General features: G+C 50.3%; 6 protein-coding genes across 6 annotated transcripts; 3 read left to right on the forward strand and 3 right to left on the reverse strand.

Moving 5' to 3' along the window:
- Nucleotides 1–495: 495 nt before the first annotated feature.
- Nucleotides 496–2781, forward strand: F4807DRAFT_43847 (uncharacterized protein). The gene is made up of 2 exons (XM_047999127.1): nt 496–1057; nt 1119–2781. Exons 1-2 carry the CDS (start codon nt 662–664, stop codon nt 2703–2705), a joined length of 1983 nt encoding a protein of 660 aa, XP_047855445.1. The 5' UTR covers nt 496–661; the 3' UTR covers nt 2706–2781.
- A 249-nt stretch (nt 2782–3030) lies between these two features.
- On the reverse strand, nt 3031–4295 carry F4807DRAFT_420882 (DnaJ-domain-containing protein). The gene is made up of 3 exons (XM_047997532.1): nt 4010–4295; nt 3907–3950; nt 3031–3847 (listed from the first exon to the last, which is right to left on the reverse strand). The coding sequence occupies exons 1-3, from the start codon at nt 4097–4099 to the stop codon at nt 3319–3321; spliced, it is 663 nt and encodes a 220-aa protein (XP_047855446.1). The 5' UTR covers nt 4100–4295; the 3' UTR covers nt 3031–3318.
- A 126-nt stretch (nt 4296–4421) lies between these two features.
- On the forward strand, nt 4422–7532 carry F4807DRAFT_420883 (ATP-dependent RNA helicase DBP10). The gene is made up of 2 exons (XM_047997533.1): nt 4422–4817; nt 4885–7532. The coding sequence occupies exons 1-2, from the start codon at nt 4547–4549 to the stop codon at nt 7422–7424; spliced, it is 2811 nt and encodes a 936-aa protein (XP_047855447.1). The 5' UTR covers nt 4422–4546; the 3' UTR covers nt 7425–7532.
- Nucleotides 7500–10930, reverse strand: F4807DRAFT_420885 (26S proteasome regulatory complex, non-ATPase subcomplex, Rpn1 subunit). The gene is made up of 4 exons (XM_047997534.1): nt 10486–10930; nt 10359–10429; nt 7809–10301; nt 7500–7749 (listed from the first exon to the last, which is right to left on the reverse strand). Exons 1-4 carry the CDS (start codon nt 10622–10624, stop codon nt 7723–7725), a joined length of 2730 nt encoding a protein of 909 aa, XP_047855448.1. The 5' UTR covers nt 10625–10930; the 3' UTR covers nt 7500–7722.
- A 243-nt stretch (nt 10931–11173) lies between these two features.
- F4807DRAFT_43904 (RIO1-domain-containing protein) lies at nt 11174–12829 on the forward strand. Its single transcript, XM_047999172.1, has 2 exons — nt 11174–11415; nt 11489–12829. The coding sequence occupies exons 1-2, from the start codon at nt 11353–11355 to the stop codon at nt 12698–12700; spliced, it is 1275 nt and encodes a 424-aa protein (XP_047855449.1). The 5' UTR covers nt 11174–11352; the 3' UTR covers nt 12701–12829.
- A 352-nt stretch (nt 12830–13181) lies between these two features.
- Nucleotides 13182–15585, reverse strand: F4807DRAFT_43929 (uncharacterized protein). The gene is made up of 7 exons (XM_047999185.1): nt 14436–15585; nt 14296–14386; nt 14137–14226; nt 13991–14085; nt 13686–13934; nt 13451–13627; nt 13182–13388 (listed from the first exon to the last, which is right to left on the reverse strand). Exons 1-7 carry the CDS (start codon nt 15380–15382, stop codon nt 13298–13300), a joined length of 1740 nt encoding a protein of 579 aa, XP_047855450.1. The 5' UTR covers nt 15383–15585; the 3' UTR covers nt 13182–13297.
- Between the last annotated feature and the right edge of the window lie 1917 nt (nt 15586–17502).

Raw genomic sequence — 17502 nt, forward strand, 5'->3', positions numbered from 1 at the left:
TCCCACTACGCAAGTTTGGGGCTGAGCGACGATGAAGCTCTAGGGAGCGACGATCCCGTTGCTCTTTTAGAGGCCCCAGCTTACATATATGTAGGGTCGCACATTCCCCATACATATAGAGCTAACCCATATGGTAGTATAAGCCGGTTCGTTCTAGCCTTCTAGGCAAGTCTGACGGACGCATCGTATTGGGCAGGCGGGATATGGCTATTATCTGTTATGCACGTACATCGTACAGTACAAACTTGGATGAAAACGTGTTATTTGCATGGATAGCTGCTTGCAAAATGGAGTTCCGGCTACTTGCATCACAACGCGACTGATAGGGTCCATAATTTAGTGTTCTTGGCAGATCGGGAGACCCCACTAATTAGGTCAACTGGTAGCCCCACGAAAAAACTACAGACAGGTACGTACCTAGGTGCATGCTGAAGCTGCAAAGTTTACCTTGGTGGGGTGCCGTTAAGCCTTACAAAATCTTGCAGCCAAACTGCTGGAAATTTTCTGCAGAAATTTGATATTTGGATTTCACGTGAGAGTGTGGCATCTATCACTAAACGCCTCTTTTTTCCAAGATTCGATTTCTGGTGAAAACTTATTTTCCTACTGGATCAAGAAACCCCCAAAAGTCTCTAAGTCAAACTCTCGGTTCCTGTTCGCGATGGGTAAATCCCGTCGGAATAGGGCCAAAGGGGGCCAGCGTCCCGATCCGATTGCTAAACCCGTGAAGCCACTCTCCGACCCTGAGTTAATAGCAATAAGAGAGAAGAGTATCTTGCCTGTCATAAAAGATCTTCAGAGCACCGAGCCAAAATCTCGGACTACTGCCGCCAGAGCTATCTCCAACATAGTACAGGACTCCAAGTGCAGAAAGCTACTTCTACGGGAGAAGATTGTCCATATTATCCTCACTGAGACGTTGACTGATACAAGTCTGGAGAGCCGAGCTGCAGGATGGGAGATTCTCCGTGTTCTCGTTGCTGAGGAAGAGCGGGATTTCTGTGTTCACTTATACCGAGTGGATATTATGACCGCTATTCAACACGCCTGTAAAAATGTAAGATTTGAAATGTCCCTTTAATTTACGAATAACCAACAAGCCGTTGACCGTCGTATAGTTAAGTCATACTCTCACGAAACAGGATCCTCCCTTCAGCAGAAGTTCGAGGGCTGAACAGCTCTTCGTCTGGAACATTGCAGAGTCGCTTACTACGATTCTCCCAGCTTTAGCCGAAGCTCAGGATGAAGCTCTCGACGCGGCCGTGCGTTGTCAACCAATTGTTCATTTCCTCTTTCTTCTAACATCCCTCGGCAACACAACTGCGCCGGTCATAAACAGTGTTCTATCGTGTATGATAACATTATCCGAAGACAACCAGCAGTTTGCAGAAGCCATCCTCTCTGGCAGTGAACATATCAAGATTTACAATCGCCTTCTAAATATCAGGGTCGGTAACGATTACAAGGCAGTCTTAGCCTCTGCAATTCTACACAACGCATTTTCTGCGGCGCAATGGAATGATTATAATCCTGGCAAGGATGGCGCCTGTGATGCTATCCTTGTCCCTATGCTTGCTAGGACGCTTGAGACCACTCGATTAAATATGAGCGCAGCTGATGGCCACGGTTCATCGAACCCGGCCGAGATTTTGCAGGTGGCACTGGAAGTTCTCGCATCGATCGGCACTACCCTCCAGGAGACTATAGAGAAAGGTAGCCGCGGAAAGAAAGAGAAAAAGGAGAAGAGTGAGGACAATGACGTCGCTATGAATGGTGACGACGAGGACGATGAGGACGACGAAGAGCAACTTTCTGATCATGAATCAGGTGATGAGGATGATGAGATGGATGAAGACGAAATGGAGGCAGATATGGAGATGGTCACCGGAGTAGATGGCCAAGAAGACGAGCTTGAAGGCATAGACGACTTGCCTACGTTGAAAGAGCTCATCCAGAGAGCAATCCCAGAACTGGTCAAATTGGCACAGGCCAGTGGCGGCGATGACGAGATCTCGAAGTATATTCTCAACCATGCTGTAACGGCCCTGAGCAACATCTCTTGGACGGTTGGTTGTATCGATTTCTCCCACAAATCGAATACAGCGATATCGCGAGCCTGGACACCTGCGGCACAGATGATTTGGCAAGACATAATAGCGGCAGTCCTTTCAAGTGACACGAGCGACGTACAGCTTGCCACTATCGTGACCAGTTTGGCATGGGCCATTGCGAGAACTTTGCATGGGCAGAAGTTCCTCGGCGGAGATGAACATAAGAAATTTATATCACTCTATCACGCGTCCAAGGGTTTTGATGAGAATCATGACGATCCATTCCAAGGCCTTGGTGTCAAGTGTATTGGAGTGCTAGGACAACTCGCACTTGCGGCTCCCATTGAACTGAACCGAGAGATAGGCATCTTCCTTCTCACAGTTGTTAAAGGACTGCCCGAAACTCCAGCTGCAGATGCTGTAGAGGCCTTGAACCAATTATTCGATATCTATGGCGACGAAAGTAACGAATGTGATAAGGAAGTTTTCTGGAAGGACAACTTCCTGCAGCATCTAAGGGACACTGCTCCGAAGGTGAAGGCTATGGTGAAAACGGTCGACAAGAGGCAGTCAGGCGAATTGCGTGAACGTGCCGAGGAGGCGAATCTGAATCTTTCTAGATTCATCCCGTATAAGCAGAAACACAGGCCATGAACGATGAGTTACTGTTAACATCAGTGGGCTTAGATACCTAGGTAGCACAATGCGCAGGTCTACGATATGAAAATGGACGTTTCTGGGGGAACCTTCAGTTGTTGGTATTGGCGGCGGTGGGGGCTGAGACATATCCATGGATAGTCGCCTATCAAGCCAGGGTGGAAGCTCTCTTCGTTTTACTACGATAGGTCTGCTGTGTGCAGTTATCACGAACCGTGGAAAGGAACACACAACCACATAATACACTCACCTTGAATACCCTATTCCCTTTTTTAACATGGTTCGTTGAGTGAAGTAGAGGCCGACCACGGCCATGTAGAAACGACAATTCCGATCTTAATGTCACTAAGGGAGTTAGGCTCATAGAAGCTTCGGTCAATTAATAGAACTCACGTAGTGGCCAGTGGCAAGTTCCATCCTTCACTTCCGAGAAGAAGAAAAAACAACCACCATGATTCTAGAGCCGTCGAGCGCGTGGTTCCCTGCAATAAAAACAATAACCTTAGTAATTGTGCTAACCAGCCTTTGATCCCATTCCCTTAACACTAGTAGGCAGAGCAGGCGAATCCGATATTCGCGCAGACAAACGAACGAAACGAACACGGCTTGTCTAGCCGATGGGCTTCAGCTTCTTCTTCTTCTTCTTCTCGTCGCCGGTCTTGGACTTCTGGAACTGGCGCCAGCTGTCGATGCGCTGGTCGCGGGTGCTCTCCCAGTCCTGCTCGTGCTGGCGCTTGCGCTTGCGGTCCTCGAGGTCCTGCTCGGCGCGGCGCTGCTCGCGGCCTTCTTCCTGCATCTGGGCCTTGGCCTGGCGCTTGCGGCGCAGCTCGTTGTCGACGAGGACCTCGCGGGTCTTGGCGCGCCACTGGCGCGCGAACTCCTCCGTCTTCAGCTCCGGGCTGTCCACCGTCCACTTGTTCTCGCGGATGAGCAGCATGCGCGCGTCCGCGATCGCCTCGTCCAGCCGCTCCCGGTGCTTCTCGTCCATCAACTCCGTCTGCGCCTTCTTCAGCCGGTCGAAGGCTTCCGGCGCCTGCGGGTTCTTCGTCTTGTCTGGGTGGATGAGGAGCGACTTCTTGCGGTAGGTCATCTTGATGTCGGATTCGGGGACGCCGGGGTTCAGGTCTAGAACCGCGTAGCTATGATAGGAGTTAGGCTCATTCTTTCCGTTGATGATGATTTTATGGTGGAAACTTACGCATCTAAGCGGAAGGCCTTCAAGATGCGATCTATCTCTGCATCCTATGTTGAACCGTGTTAGTCAATGGCAATATTACAATAGCGATTGGAAGTCAACTTGCCTTGTCGAATTCCTTTGACTCCGCCTCGAGCACGTCGAGAGCATCCTTATCCTCAACAGGCTCAATAGGATCTTTCTCTTTGGAAGCCATGACTAATTTTGAAAAGAATGTATCGGTAAACGAGGATAAAATCGATGACAGTCGACGGCTCAGAATCAAGAGTTAATGCGGTTTCGAAGGTGAGAACGAAGGTGTTAAAGGTCCGGATCGGGGGCGACGGGGCGAGGAGATAAGAAGTTGCGATACGCTGTAGTTAAACTATGGATGTACAAGCAGTAGTAAGAAGTGACGACCAATGCACCTGGATAGTGCATGTTTAGCGGGGACGTTAGTTCTTATCGGCCAGTCACGCTAGGCGATAACAGCGACCAGGGCCCTACAACTAAGAAAAAAAGTTCTGGATGCGCCCCACGAGAACTTCAACTTGAGATCGTATGCAATAAACTAGGTTTCAACCGATTCATCAGGATCTCGTGATATTAGAACCATATGAAGACCCATGTAGGCTTTATATCGCCTTACAAATAAATTGCAAACATGCCCGCTCGCGCGGTCTCGCCGGCAGCGTCCGAAAACGAAGTCGACATCCTAGGCTCACTGTTCGCTGACAGCGTTAATACGCCGGAAGAGAAAAACAAGAAGAATGCGGCGCAAGATGACCTCGGGTTCGATTTTCTGGACGGGGACAGCAACGGCGAAGATGAGGGTGACGAGGCTTTCATTGCCCTTAAACAGGCAGCTTCGTTTCGGAAAACTACCAACCTGAAGGGGAAATCTGTGAAGAAGGGTGGTGGCTTTCAAGCAATGGGTTCGTATATCACGTAGCAAGACGAAGATCTACTCTATATCCTAAGTAACTAATTGGATTACTTTAGGCCTCAATGCGAACTTGCTAAGAGCGATCACGAGAAAGGGATTCTCAGTCCCTACACCCATCCAGCGCAAAGCCATTCCACTAATCATGGAGAGGAAAGATGTTGTTGGTATGGCCAGGACAGGTTCCGGAAAGACTGCTGCATTCGTTATCCCTATGATAGAGCGTCTGAGAGCTCATAGCGCAACAATTGGGTCAAGGGCGCTGATCCTTTCGCCATCACGAGAACTTGCCATCCAGACTCTGAAGGTTGTAAAGGAGTTCAGTCGTGGGACGGATCTTAAATGTGTGCTTCTCGTTGGAGGTGATAGTCTGGAAGAGCAGTTTAGTTCTATGACATCGAATCCTGATATTGTCATCGCCACCCCCGGTCGATTCCTGCATCTCAAGGTTGAGATGTCTCTCGATCTATCTTCGATCCAATATGTCGTATTTGACGAGGCCGACAGACTGTTCGAGATGGGTTTCGCCGCGCAACTTACTGAGATCTTGCACGCTCTACCTTTATCAAGGCAAAGTCTGCTCTTCTCCGCCACCTTGCCCGCTTCGCTAGTCGAGTTTGCCCGCGCAGGTTTACAAGATCCTAGCCTCGTTCGATTAGATGCCGAGACGAAAATTTCTCCGGATCTCCAGTCGGCCTTCTTTAGTGTTAAGGGTGCCGAGAAAGAAGGCGCTCTTTTACATATCCTGCACGACGTCATCAAAATGCCCATGGGATTGCCAGAAGGGGTTCAGCCGGAGTCGGACAAGCCTTCGAAAAAGAGAAAGCGAGGATCAGATGCGCCTAGAGGAAGGGAAAAGCCGACGGAACACTCTACGATTATCTTCACCGCCACAAAGCACCACGTCGAGTACTTACAGTCTCTGCTTAACGAAGCAGGATTCGCAGTCTCTTACGTCTACGGTTCTCTGGACCAGACGGCCAGAAAAGATCAGGTCGAAAACTTCAGACGTGGCCGTTCTAATATCCTAGTTGTGACAGATGTCGCTGCGCGAGGTATTGATATTCCCATCCTTGCCAATGTAATCAACTACGACTTCCCTCCTCAGCCCAAGGTCTTCGTTCACCGAGTCGGACGAACAGCAAGAGCCGGACAGAGAGGCTGGAGTTACAGTCTTGTCAGAGACACAGACGCGCCATATTTGTTAGATCTCCAGCTGTTCCTAGGCAAGAAGCTCGTCCTTGGCAAAGAAGGCAAGGACTCTACCAACTTCGCAGAAGATATTACTGTCGGCGCGCCGATACGAAGTAAGGTAGAGACTAACGTAGAGTGGCTCAACAAGGTCTTGGGCGAGAGCGAGGATATTAGCTCCCTCCGCCGAGTAGCAGGGAAGGCTGAGAAGCTATACTTGAAAACACGTAATTCAGCCTCCAGCCAGAGCGCCCGGCGAGCAAGGGAAATTGTTGCGTCGAAGGGCTGGACGCAATTACACGCCATCTTCGGCGACCAGCTGGGAGACGCCGAGGATGCCCGCGCCGAGATGTTGGCGAAGATCAGCGGCTTCAAGCCGCAAGAGACGATTTTCGAGATCGGTAGGTCAGCCAAGGCAGGTCGGAATGACGCGGCCGATGTCATGAAGTCTCTTCGCGAGCGCTTCGGCCCTCGAAGATCCGGTAAGGAAGTCGAAGAGCCGGAAGAATCAAACGAAGCTATGGAAGTAGACGGCTCAGACGGCTTCGAGGAGGAGGACGAGGCCATGGCAGTAGATGAGCAAGAAGAAGACAGCCCATCCGCCGCCGAAGACCCCGACTCCGACTCCGACCTCGAAGTCACCATATCAAACCACACATCGACCTCGCGTTCCAAAGACCCGACCTCATCGTACCAAGACAGCGAAGTATTCATGTCCTACACCCCGCGCACCGTCAACGCGGCCGAGGAGCGCGGGTACGGCGTACACTCGGGCTCCAACACGCTTCCTTCTCACTCGCGCCAGCAACCCTCATCCAACTTCGTCGAGGCCGCGCGCGACCTGACCATGGACCTGACCAACGACGAGACGGCCAAGAACTTCGGCGTCCCGACGCGCGCGCGCATGCGCTGGGACAAGAAACAGGCCAAGTACGTCTCGCGCGACAACGACGACGACGGCTCCCGCTCCGCCACCGGTCCCGGGAAGAGGCTCGTCCGCGGCGAGAGCGGGGTCAAGATCGCTGCTAGCTTCCAGAGCGGCCGCTTCGACAAGTGGCGGCGCGCGCAGCGCATAGGCAAGCTACCTCGCGTCGGCGAGTTTGAGAAGAGGCAGTTCGGCGGCGGTGGTGGTACTGGTGGTGGGAATGGTAGTAACGGGCCGGGAGACGCGGGCAAAGGGGCTAGGTACAGGCACAAGCAGGAGAAGGCGCCAAAGGAGGCGGACAAGTACCGCGACGACTACCACGTGCGCAAGAAGCGTGTGGCCGAGGCCAAGGAGAAGCGGGTCGGCCGCTTCAAGGACGGCGCCGGCAGCAGGAAGGAGATCAAGAACGCCGACGACATCCGCAAGGCGAGGGTCCTCAAGGAGAAGAAGAAGGCTAAGAATGCTAGGCCATCGAGGAAGTGAATATGCTGTGAGGGGGAAGAAGATACGAGGTAGTAGTTACGATGCAGTCACTGCGAAGAATATAAGATCATCAAATACAGAAAGACCAGAAGTCTCGTTTTGTTTCCATCGTTTATAATGCATCGAACCAAAGCGAGGTCGCACTCTAAATTTGCGAGGCTCGGCAATGCACTATCTGCCTTTTAATAGTACAGGTCCCACCAACGTGAACAACCAACCTCCCACCAGTTGAGCCTGACCTGCACATATCGGCCAGAACTCAAGGTTGTTTCAGTCAATGCCAACTCCTCCCAATCATTTATTTTCCATTGTCCCAGTCCGGATTCTGACGATATGTTAGTTTCAGTACTTCGTGATAGATCAACATCGGGGATAATGTCTTACCTTGCGAAGGATCACTAGTCCTTCTAGTGTGCTGCTGAGACTGATGTATTCCTCATCCTCTAGTTCCGCTCGCTCGCCGTATGCTAGAAGCACAGGCGTGCTTTGCGTCTGCCATCCAGTGATTGTCTTGGGTCGACCAGCCTGGCCAACCACGTCGACGGCTTGTCCGACGCGGACGTTGACTGTCAAGGGGTTGAGGTTCTCGTCTAGCGTGACGAGGAAGCGGGGATGCATGGCGGTGGTGAGGAAGTATAGAAGGTAGTGGGAATTGGAAGTCACGAATTGCTTGGCGTCAATCATGGCGACGAGAATAGCGAGCAGACCTGAAGTAGCCACTCGTGACAGAATCTGTCGATCTGTGTGGAAGGGGTTAAGTGACATGGTACCCTTGCCCATGTGTAGGAGACCCTGCGCAATACGAACCATGAACAATGATTCTTGGTCTCTGTGGTAGTAGCTGGCCAATTGCCGAAGAAGCTGGGCCAGTCTAGCGTTGTTCGTGCCGGCACCTAGCAATCCCATGGCAAAGATTGCATTTATCGCAACATCATTGTCGTTGTCGTGACTGTACCGGGATAGTGTATCGTAGACCTTCATTTGCGGGTTGCTAGGGCTAATCAATCCCATAGCCAGAGGCACCACACGTCGAATGTTGGCCTCGCCATAATGCATCAGATGACCGAATTGTCGCAGGACCATCTCTTGTCCAACATCCTCGCCCATAGCGACCAATGCAATTCCAAGAACTGCATACATCTGCAATAATTCCTCGCCCTTCTTGTCATCCGAGTCGGGATCAATGTGCTCGTTGCAAATATGTAGTAACTCCTGGATCTTCAACACGGCTCCAGTGCCAGCCCAGGCGCAAACCTCACAAAGAATGGCAGTGGGCTTGGCCATAGGGTGAGAAACAGCCTTGAGCGTCTCTAGAATGACGTCTACTTCTTCTTGGCGGCCAAAGAAAAGAAGACCGAGACCCAAGGCTAAGAATCGAACCCATTTATCGGAAAACTGATTTCCACGGTCCTCGTCCATAAGAACACTCATGATCTCCTCAGTCGCCAGTGGGTTGGCGGAGCCAACGCACGTCATGCCGCAAGCTAGCGCAGCCATTGCGGCGGTCTGCATATCGCTATCCGGGTTTGTAACAATGGGTAACAAGTGCTCCAACACCTCTTCCTTATGAGAGCCGGCGTAGGAAAGTCCAAGTCCCATGATAGCAGCTATCCGCACGAGAGGATTCTTATGCTCAAGCTTTTCTGGGTCGGCTAGCAGCGCTATACTAGGGTCGCTGTCCATACGAACCCCTGAGGTCATGATGCCAATAGCAAGCATGCTACCCGCTACAATCAGGGGCTCCGTAGAGTAGGTGTATTTGTCGACCTTATCCAGTCCGTTCTCAACATCCCACATAAGGAGGGTCCCGAGGGAGGCCACGGTTGATACCATACCTTCGTCCTTCGTCTTCCACACCCAGGACTCCTTATCCTCCTCTACGAGCATCATTTTATCGTTGCCGAAACCGGCATTGACGAAGGCGTTGACAAACGCAGCGGCAAGGTTGTGTCGCGCAGAGTCCAGGTTGGTCATACCAGCGACTCGGTTACTCTCCAGATGGCTCTTGTAGATGTCTTCAGTGGTCTTAGGTTCGAGAATGTTCAATTCCTTGCCCAGAACCTTGAAGTACTCTGCCAGTTTGACGTTCGACACGGTATCTTCTATGTCCTGCATATCTTTCTTCGTGGCCACTGTGTTTCTATGCACATTGACCCAACTCTTCTGACGGCCAATCAAGAAACCCATCTGCTTCTTCAGCGCCGGATCTTCCGTAGAGTCGAAGACGGTACTAATAAGGTCAAGGTCATTAAGCCTGATAGCGATATTCATAGCAGGAGTTAGTTCCTCGTAGGTCATGTAGATGGTGTAAGCGGTTCGCAGGAATTGGTCGTTCTCGGGGTAAGTCAGGAGGTTGACCATGCTGACGAGGTATAAGCAGACACGGGAGTAAGTATTCTCGTCGACAAACTTGGGAAGCTCTTCGATGATCTCGAGCTCACTCATGAGATCGACGGCATCAGCCTCCGCGTTGCTCTTCAAGAATAAGGGCACGAGGATCAATGCGAGATCTATCAGATCTTTGACCGGTTCCTCCGCAGCGACCCGTTTTGCGTAGACCTCGCCAATCTCTAAGGCTAAGTGACGCACATACTCGTGGCCCCACGATCCTATGTCCTGCGTCGGTGATAGCAAGCGGTATTTCAGGGTATCTTGACGGTCCTCGTCTGAGAAGGTCATGCCGATGACCGATAGGACGTCGGCCAATGAGGATTTGTCATCGCCCTCGGGCCACTCCCCGTAGAGTTTTGTCATGGTCGAGTAGTGGGGTCTGAGGAATTTCAGGGGTTTCGGTACTGCTGTCATAGAGGATGTCGAGGTTTTGATGGAAGTCTTCATGGCCTCCAAGGCCGGCTTGTAGAGGGATGCATCGGATTCCTGCAAATTGCATTAGCGCTTCCAGACGATATACAGCCCCGAGTGTATTAGACATACTGTTAATCGCTCGACAAACATGTCGAGCTCGCTCTTGAGTTGTTGATCTTCCTCACTCAGCTCCTCCGCAGCTGCATAAGGGTTAGCATAAGACAAACAATTTCAACGGACTAGGTAAAAAACACACAATCGATCTTGTCCTCATCTTTCTTGCCGTTAGCTTGAGGCTGGCCATCTTTGCCTTTCTTGTTCTCTTCAGCCTTGTTATCGACTGCCTTGCCTTTACCCTTGTCGGCCGACGTGGGCTGGTTACTGCTCGGCGCCATGGTCGTCGTCGAGGAGGGAGGCGGACGTGGGCAAACGCAGCAGCTAATACAGATTAAAGACTAAGCTCCGAAACAGCGAATTCTCAGATGAAGAGATTCAGTAGTATGTAGACTGTTTAAATATTAATACGGTCTGACGGTTGAATGTTGACGGCGGGGAAAAATGATTGGGTTTGTTTTGGTGTGCGTTTTATCTAACGATGGGAAATCGGATAAGCTTTCTTAAAGCGAAAGCTTCTAAATCGTCAGGTCGAAGCTCCCCAAGGCAAGGCGGAAAGGTTTACTATTACGCGACTGCTCTGCCGCCTATTGCTTAGTCTTGGTTTTAGGTGGTCAGTGCTTTCGACAATACCACAGCCTTCCGATTTATTGATGTTGAACTAACCAATTAGCATTTCGTGCAGACAGTGAGTTTTTACCCAATCAAAAAGCAGGGAAAGCCTGGGAAATCTGACCAATAGAAACAGATTCCCTGTACATCAGGGTACTTAAATCTCTTTATCTTATCGCAGATTAGATTATCTCCCGGATTTTTGTATAGAATTTGGTGGGGTTATTATACTAATTGGACGTCCAACTTCGTTAATAATTGTGCTACCGTCGAAAGAGTTGACATACTCTTCTTCTGACTCTTATATCTCGTTTCCCAACTTAGTGAATTTCGTCAATAAGCCAATTCACGACCAAATTCATCGTTTTACCTCGTATAAAACGAGGAGGCAGCCGTCATGAAGCTCGATACCAAGGCCATGCGGCACCTCACAGCCGAGGACTGGCGAGTCCTTACAGCCGTAAGAGCCCCCCCATTCCTACATTCCCACCAGATTTTGTTCAACAATATCAGCTAACAAAAGAACCCCAAAGTGTGAAATAGGCAGCCGCAACCACGAGCTAATCCCCACCCCCCTAATCGAATCCCTCTCCAAGCTCCGCGGCGGCGCCAGCCGCGTCCACAAGTCGATCTCGGCGCTCGCCAAGGTCGGGCTGATAGCGCGGGTGAAGGAGGCCAAGTACGACGGGTACCGCTTGACCTACGGAGGCGTCGACTACCTGGCGCTGCACACGTACGCGTCGCGGAAGGAGGTGTACAGCGTCGGGAACCGGATCGGCGTGGGCAAGGAGAGCGACATCCTGGTGGTGGCGGACGAGACGGGGACGCAGCGGGTCCTCAAGATCCACCGGCTCGGCCGCATCTCCTTCCGCACCGTCAAGGCGAACCGCGACTACCTGCGCAAGCGCCAGGGCGGCAGCTGGATGTACCTGTCGCGCCTGGCCGCCGAGAAGGAGTACGCGTTCATGCGCGCCCTGCGCGACGAGGGCTTCCCCGTGCCTGAGCCGCTGTCGCAGAGCCGCCATACCGTGCTCATGGAGTTCGTCGACGCCTTCCCCCTGCGCCAGGTCTCGCGCGTCCCGGACCCCGCCGCCCTATACGCCGAGCTAATCTCCCTAATCCTGCGCCTGGCGCGCCACGGTCTGATCCACGGCGACTTCAACGAGTTCAACATCCTGATCAAGGAGGAGCCGGAGAAGCCGGAACAGTCCGCCGAGAGCGATGCGGTGGAGAAAGAGCACGAGAAGGACAATTTCGCGGCGACGCCGATCCTAATCGACTTCCCCCAGATGGTATCCATGGATCATCAGAATGCCGAGATGTACTTCGACCGCGACGTCAATTGTGTCAAAAGGTTTTTCGAACGCCGCTTCCACTTCGTCAGCACACAGCCAGGGCCGTTCTTCAAGGATGCCAAGAAGACGGTAGGAAAGGACGGGGCCAAGAGGCTCGATGCTGCAGTCGAGGCATCGGGCTTTTCAAAGAAGGCGCTAAAGGACTTGGAGGCTGCCATCAGGGAACAGCAGGCGACAAGAGGAGACCATGCCGGTTCGGGAGGAGAACACGATGATTTATCTACGAGCGAAGACGAGGATGACGATGAGGATGGAGAGGAGGATGAAGATGAGGATAAAGACGAAGTTGAAGATCCCGAGGCAGACAATCTGAGTGCTGTGGGTAATGATCAAGGAACTAATGCCTCTTTCACAGGCATAGAAAAACTTTCAATCGGAAATGAGACGTGATCACTAAATAGCTATAAAAGATAAGCTTAATTGATACCCCATCCATACAATACCTCTTACCTCATAAATAACGATGTCTATAGGTATAGACCGTAAGCTACGATCTATTGCCGGACACTTTCATTAATCTTACGATCACCACATAAAGAACACTGTAGAATAATTTTTTAGACACCATGATCTCATATTGATGTCTCCCTAAGTATCTGCAACCGCCAATTCTGTATAGTCGTGTGGGGGGGAAGATTAAAAGACGTATGGGTAAAAATGAGAAGGTACAACTTGCCACAACTTGCCACAACCTGCCGTTGACACACTTTTCCTCTGTATCGTCCACTATCAAGCGTGATGATCGGATGCGACATACCAACTCGACTTTAGAAGTCAGAAAAAGAAAGGGGATAGAAGAAAACTGAATCTCAAAACAAACAACAACGGAAACAAAGTCAGATCGTACAACCCGGGTACCATATCATACCACCCATAATACCACTACGGCAACAATGTCCTACCAGAAAGACATCTGCCAAAAACAAGAGAAGGAGTACAAAAGTACGATAATACCACGTGGTCAATAACACAGAATGGACCACCAATTTACTCCTTCTCTTGCTTTACGGGGGACGATTGGTTACTGCCATGCGCGACCAGCGGGGACTCGACTCGAATTTCGACGTCTTCGCCGGGTCTAGCACGACATTAGTTCCTTAACGACGTTTGGGGGGGCTGTGCCGTCCACGGCGGCCATACCGGCTAGTCGATCCCGCCAAACCGGACCAAGTAGCACTGCCTTGTGGACGACGGCCCTGAGGAGGACCGTCCTGCTGCTGAGGGCCGCCCTGCTGTTGAGGTACTCCCTGCTGCTGGTGGCCTCCTTGCTGAGGGACGTCCTGCTGAGGAGCCAGCAGAGCGCGCGGAGGAGCGCCGCTAGAGAAACAGAGTTAGCCAATGCGTAAAGGAACACAGTATAGCACCAGATAGTTACCTCTGAGAACCACCATTCTGGCGATAAGGCGGTGGTCCATGGGCAGGGCCCGGTCCCACAAGAGTCGTGCCATAGGCACTGACATTGTACTCGTTGGTACGCCACTGACGGCGCTTAGCCGTAACTCGCTTTAGCTCCTTCTGTCGCTGCGAATCTGCATAACGAATCTGCAACGGAAGGCTCTCACGACCGAGGAGCATGCCTTGGAAATGCTTAATAATCTTGTCACAGACCTCGCGAGATTCGAATCTAAGAGTACGGTTAGATATTTAGAAGGTTCAATGAGATTTTGGATTTAATCTTACCGAGCAAAGCCGACACCTCGGCTGACATGAGTAACCTGGTCCTCCAGGACCTTGCTGGACAGGACCAAAAAGTTCTGGAAGAGAGTGTTGATCTCCTAAACGGACTGTTAGATCATGAGTTTTGCAAAGGATCATAGGCATCTTACAAGCTCTCTCCAGCTTCGAGGAAGGTTAGACAGATACAGATTGGTGGTATCGGGATCGCCTTCTTGGCGAAGTCGGGAGTTGAACGATTCCTAAGATTTGTAAGCCCCTGATTAAACGGTGCGAGGTTCATCAATCAGTTATAAGCAGGAAGTACTAACTCTAGCAAACCCAACTTCATAGCCTCGACGGTAGAAGCCGCGAATACAATTCTCCGAGTCACGAACATCATAAAATTTCGCAAAGCCGAAACTATATCCCATGTTAGTCAATGTCCGCAGCATTGAGATAGATTACTCACCCCTTGCAAGCTCCAGTGCTAGCATCAATGATAGCCTTGGAAGTTTCTACTTTACCAAAGCGCTCCGCATACTTCAGAAGAAGCGTGTCGTCCGTGGTGGGATGGAAGCCGCGAATGTAAACGTTGCGGTTACCAGGCAGAGGGTTGACAAGGCTCTGCTCGAGAGTCTTCATGTTCTCTGCAGGAGTAAACACAGCCGGAATCGCAAAAGGAATGCTAGGCTCTCGATCAAGGAGAGGTGACTTAGGCTCCTGAAGAGCCTCGGCGGCCACAATCTGGTGGGGCGAAGGCGTTGTGTAAGTGGAGCGATCAAAGACTGTGACACGAGGTCCCTGGTCTCGAGAGGCCATGCTTCCGAGGAAAGGAGTGGCCGGAGTGGACTCGTTAGTAGAGTACGACGAGCGTCGGATGTCCAGACCCGGGACATCGCGAGAACTGGTCTCGGTACGCTCGTGAGTCATGCCAGTGCGCGAGGGCGTGTACGGAAAGGCATACATAGGGGGAGCGCTTGGGTTAGAATAGCCGGGCTGAACGAGGTAAGGAGTACCACCTGCATAACCCTCGGGCTGGGCTGGCGCATAACCAAGAGTAGGAATGCCGTAGGTAGGAACACCGGAAGCCATCGAGGGAGAAATGGCAACCTGGTAAATGCGGCCATCCTGAGTAGTCATGGGCATCATTCCCGGGATATGGGGGACTCCGTTGATGCCAAGGCCGCCAAACTGGCCTACCATAGCATTCATGTTCGCATCGGCGATTGCGTGGCTCTGGATACCGCTGTCGTTGGCACCATCGTGAGTAGCATGGACCGAAGACTGCTCACGTTTATGAGCCTCAGAATCTGCTAGGAGAGCCATATACTCTTCTATCTGCTCATCTGTGAGGTAAGGTCCACATACCCTAATGCCCTGGGTAGGCGAAGGCTGGGTGCCACCAGGACTAGGCATTGTGTTGGATGTAGAATAAGTCAATAGACTGCTATAAAAAGTGTATAACGTCAGTAGATTTTCACGAGATCAATGAACGGCAAGAATTATAGTGAAGAATGGACGAGATGAGAAAAGGGAGAACACAATCTTTGTAAGGAGATTTGATAACAGCGATAACGGCAGTAGGTACTGGATTTGGGGAGGGCGTTGAAGAGTTAACGATGTTGGAAAGAAAATCGGTCTCATGATCCGTGGAGTAGATGAATTGATGGATATGCCAATGTTTGGTATGTATAGAAACCCATGAATCGTTGGTAACAAGTATAACAGGAAGTTGTCGGTGGGCTTATGGGACGGGAGGAGCACAGACCTTGTACAAGCGTTGTATTGGTTCAAGATTCGTAGCAGGACGCGGAAGATACCTGTCAAAAAATAGTTAGCCTTGGTTTTAAAACGGTGATGTAAGTTGGGGAAAAGAGAAAATTGCACATTGCCGTGCTGGCCAACCGTTGGACGTCGACGACAGAGAGAATAGGGGGAGTAGGGGGGGACAGAAAGGGATAATAACACGTAACGAGGGTATTTATGTTTTGGTGCTTGGTTTGGGCCTAAGTAAGAAAGGTAGAAATAATTGAAGACGGTGACAATAATGGTTGAAGAAAGGGGTCAGGCAATGTTTGTATGATGATGCTCGTGCAGTATTGGTTAAAGGATTAAGTAGTGATCATGTGTATAGCTTGAAGGGATCTTGTTGTATCTTGCCTCGGTATCGTGGTTCAGGATGGGTGAATAATAAAAAACAACAACACGTAAATGAGGCCGTCAAAAGTGTACACCAGGAATAGAAAACGAGGACTGAACCAACCTTGGAAAATCTGGCTGGTAATGCCAATGCTGTTGGAACCAAGACGATCGAAATGAAGCGAGCGGGAACGGGTAAGATAGAGTAGCTAGAGAGCAAGATTGAAAACGAAGAGATCGTGTGTTGGATGAGTTGATGCTATGCTGAGAACCAAGTGTAAGGGGAATGGGAAAAGGAAATGAAAGACTGGAGAGAGTGTGAAGAAGAAGAAAAGAGAGATATCATGGGTGGAGAAATGATTAAAAAGTATTACATAAAAAAAGGTCGTACCTACCTGCGTTGAAGGTCGATGCTTACTTGAAGAATACTTGGAAAGCGTATGAGAGCTTCCTAGTTGTTTTGGGTAGTCGCAATATTGTTGAAGACGGAAGGCGTCAGTGAAGGCGTAAGGATGCAACAACCTTGGAAAATTGAAGACGTAATGATGCGATTAAACTTGACGGTGGATGATACAGACAGAACAACTAAGGATGCGAATCTGAGGATGCAAGTCCAAAGATGCTTTCCCAAGTATTTTTGACAGTGATGTGTGACAATTGCAGGTTTGATGCTGCGTGAAGATTGGAAGATAAGACGGAGAGTGAGGGTTATAGTGAAGAGTTAACGATCCAGTTGGGAACCGGAAAGTAGTAAGAAGTTGGGTGACGAGAGTAAGAAGTTGGATGACGAGAGTTGAAAGAATGTTGTAAAGGAAAGAAAGCTGGGAAGAATTGGGTGACCAGACAGTTTTCTAAGTAGGTTTCGTTCGAGGTCTCTAATCAGTAGGGGCAGTAGGATGGCCGGTGACGAGTCGTATAAACACGGCCAAAAAGGGAGTACTTCAAAAAATATACCAAACGTTGTTGGCGGTACATGGGTACTTGATGATTTTAAAGTTAGGTACGTACTCAGACTACACAATAGTACGCATGGACCAGTATGAATTTCTGTACAACCCTAAGTACCTACCTGTACCATAACATTGGCTTTTCTTCGTAGTACTTCCTCATTGGATACATGAATTTCTTAGGCAGCTGCCAGTCACCCTCGTTTAATCAGCCGCGTTGCTAGGCGATGTTGATGCTTGTGATTCTCACAGTAATTAACAATCGGTACGCACCTATAAGGTACTTATATACATTAAGTAGGTATATATCATTTTCCAACGGTTTATGTGCAGCATTCTTCTAGGGCTTGTTTATGTTTCTTTATTTCCCCCCTGGACATTGTGCTCCTATTGCCAAAAGCACGAAATTGAACTATCTACCTTGAAGATTATCCCTCTTGAATATGGTCG

This window comes from Annulohypoxylon truncatum (assembly GCF_022578515.1).
Source record: "Annulohypoxylon truncatum strain CBS 140777 unplaced genomic scaffold F4807scaffold_11, whole genome shotgun sequence".
In the NCBI taxonomy this organism is placed as follows: domain Eukaryota; kingdom Fungi; phylum Ascomycota; class Sordariomycetes; order Xylariales; family Hypoxylaceae; genus Annulohypoxylon; species Annulohypoxylon truncatum.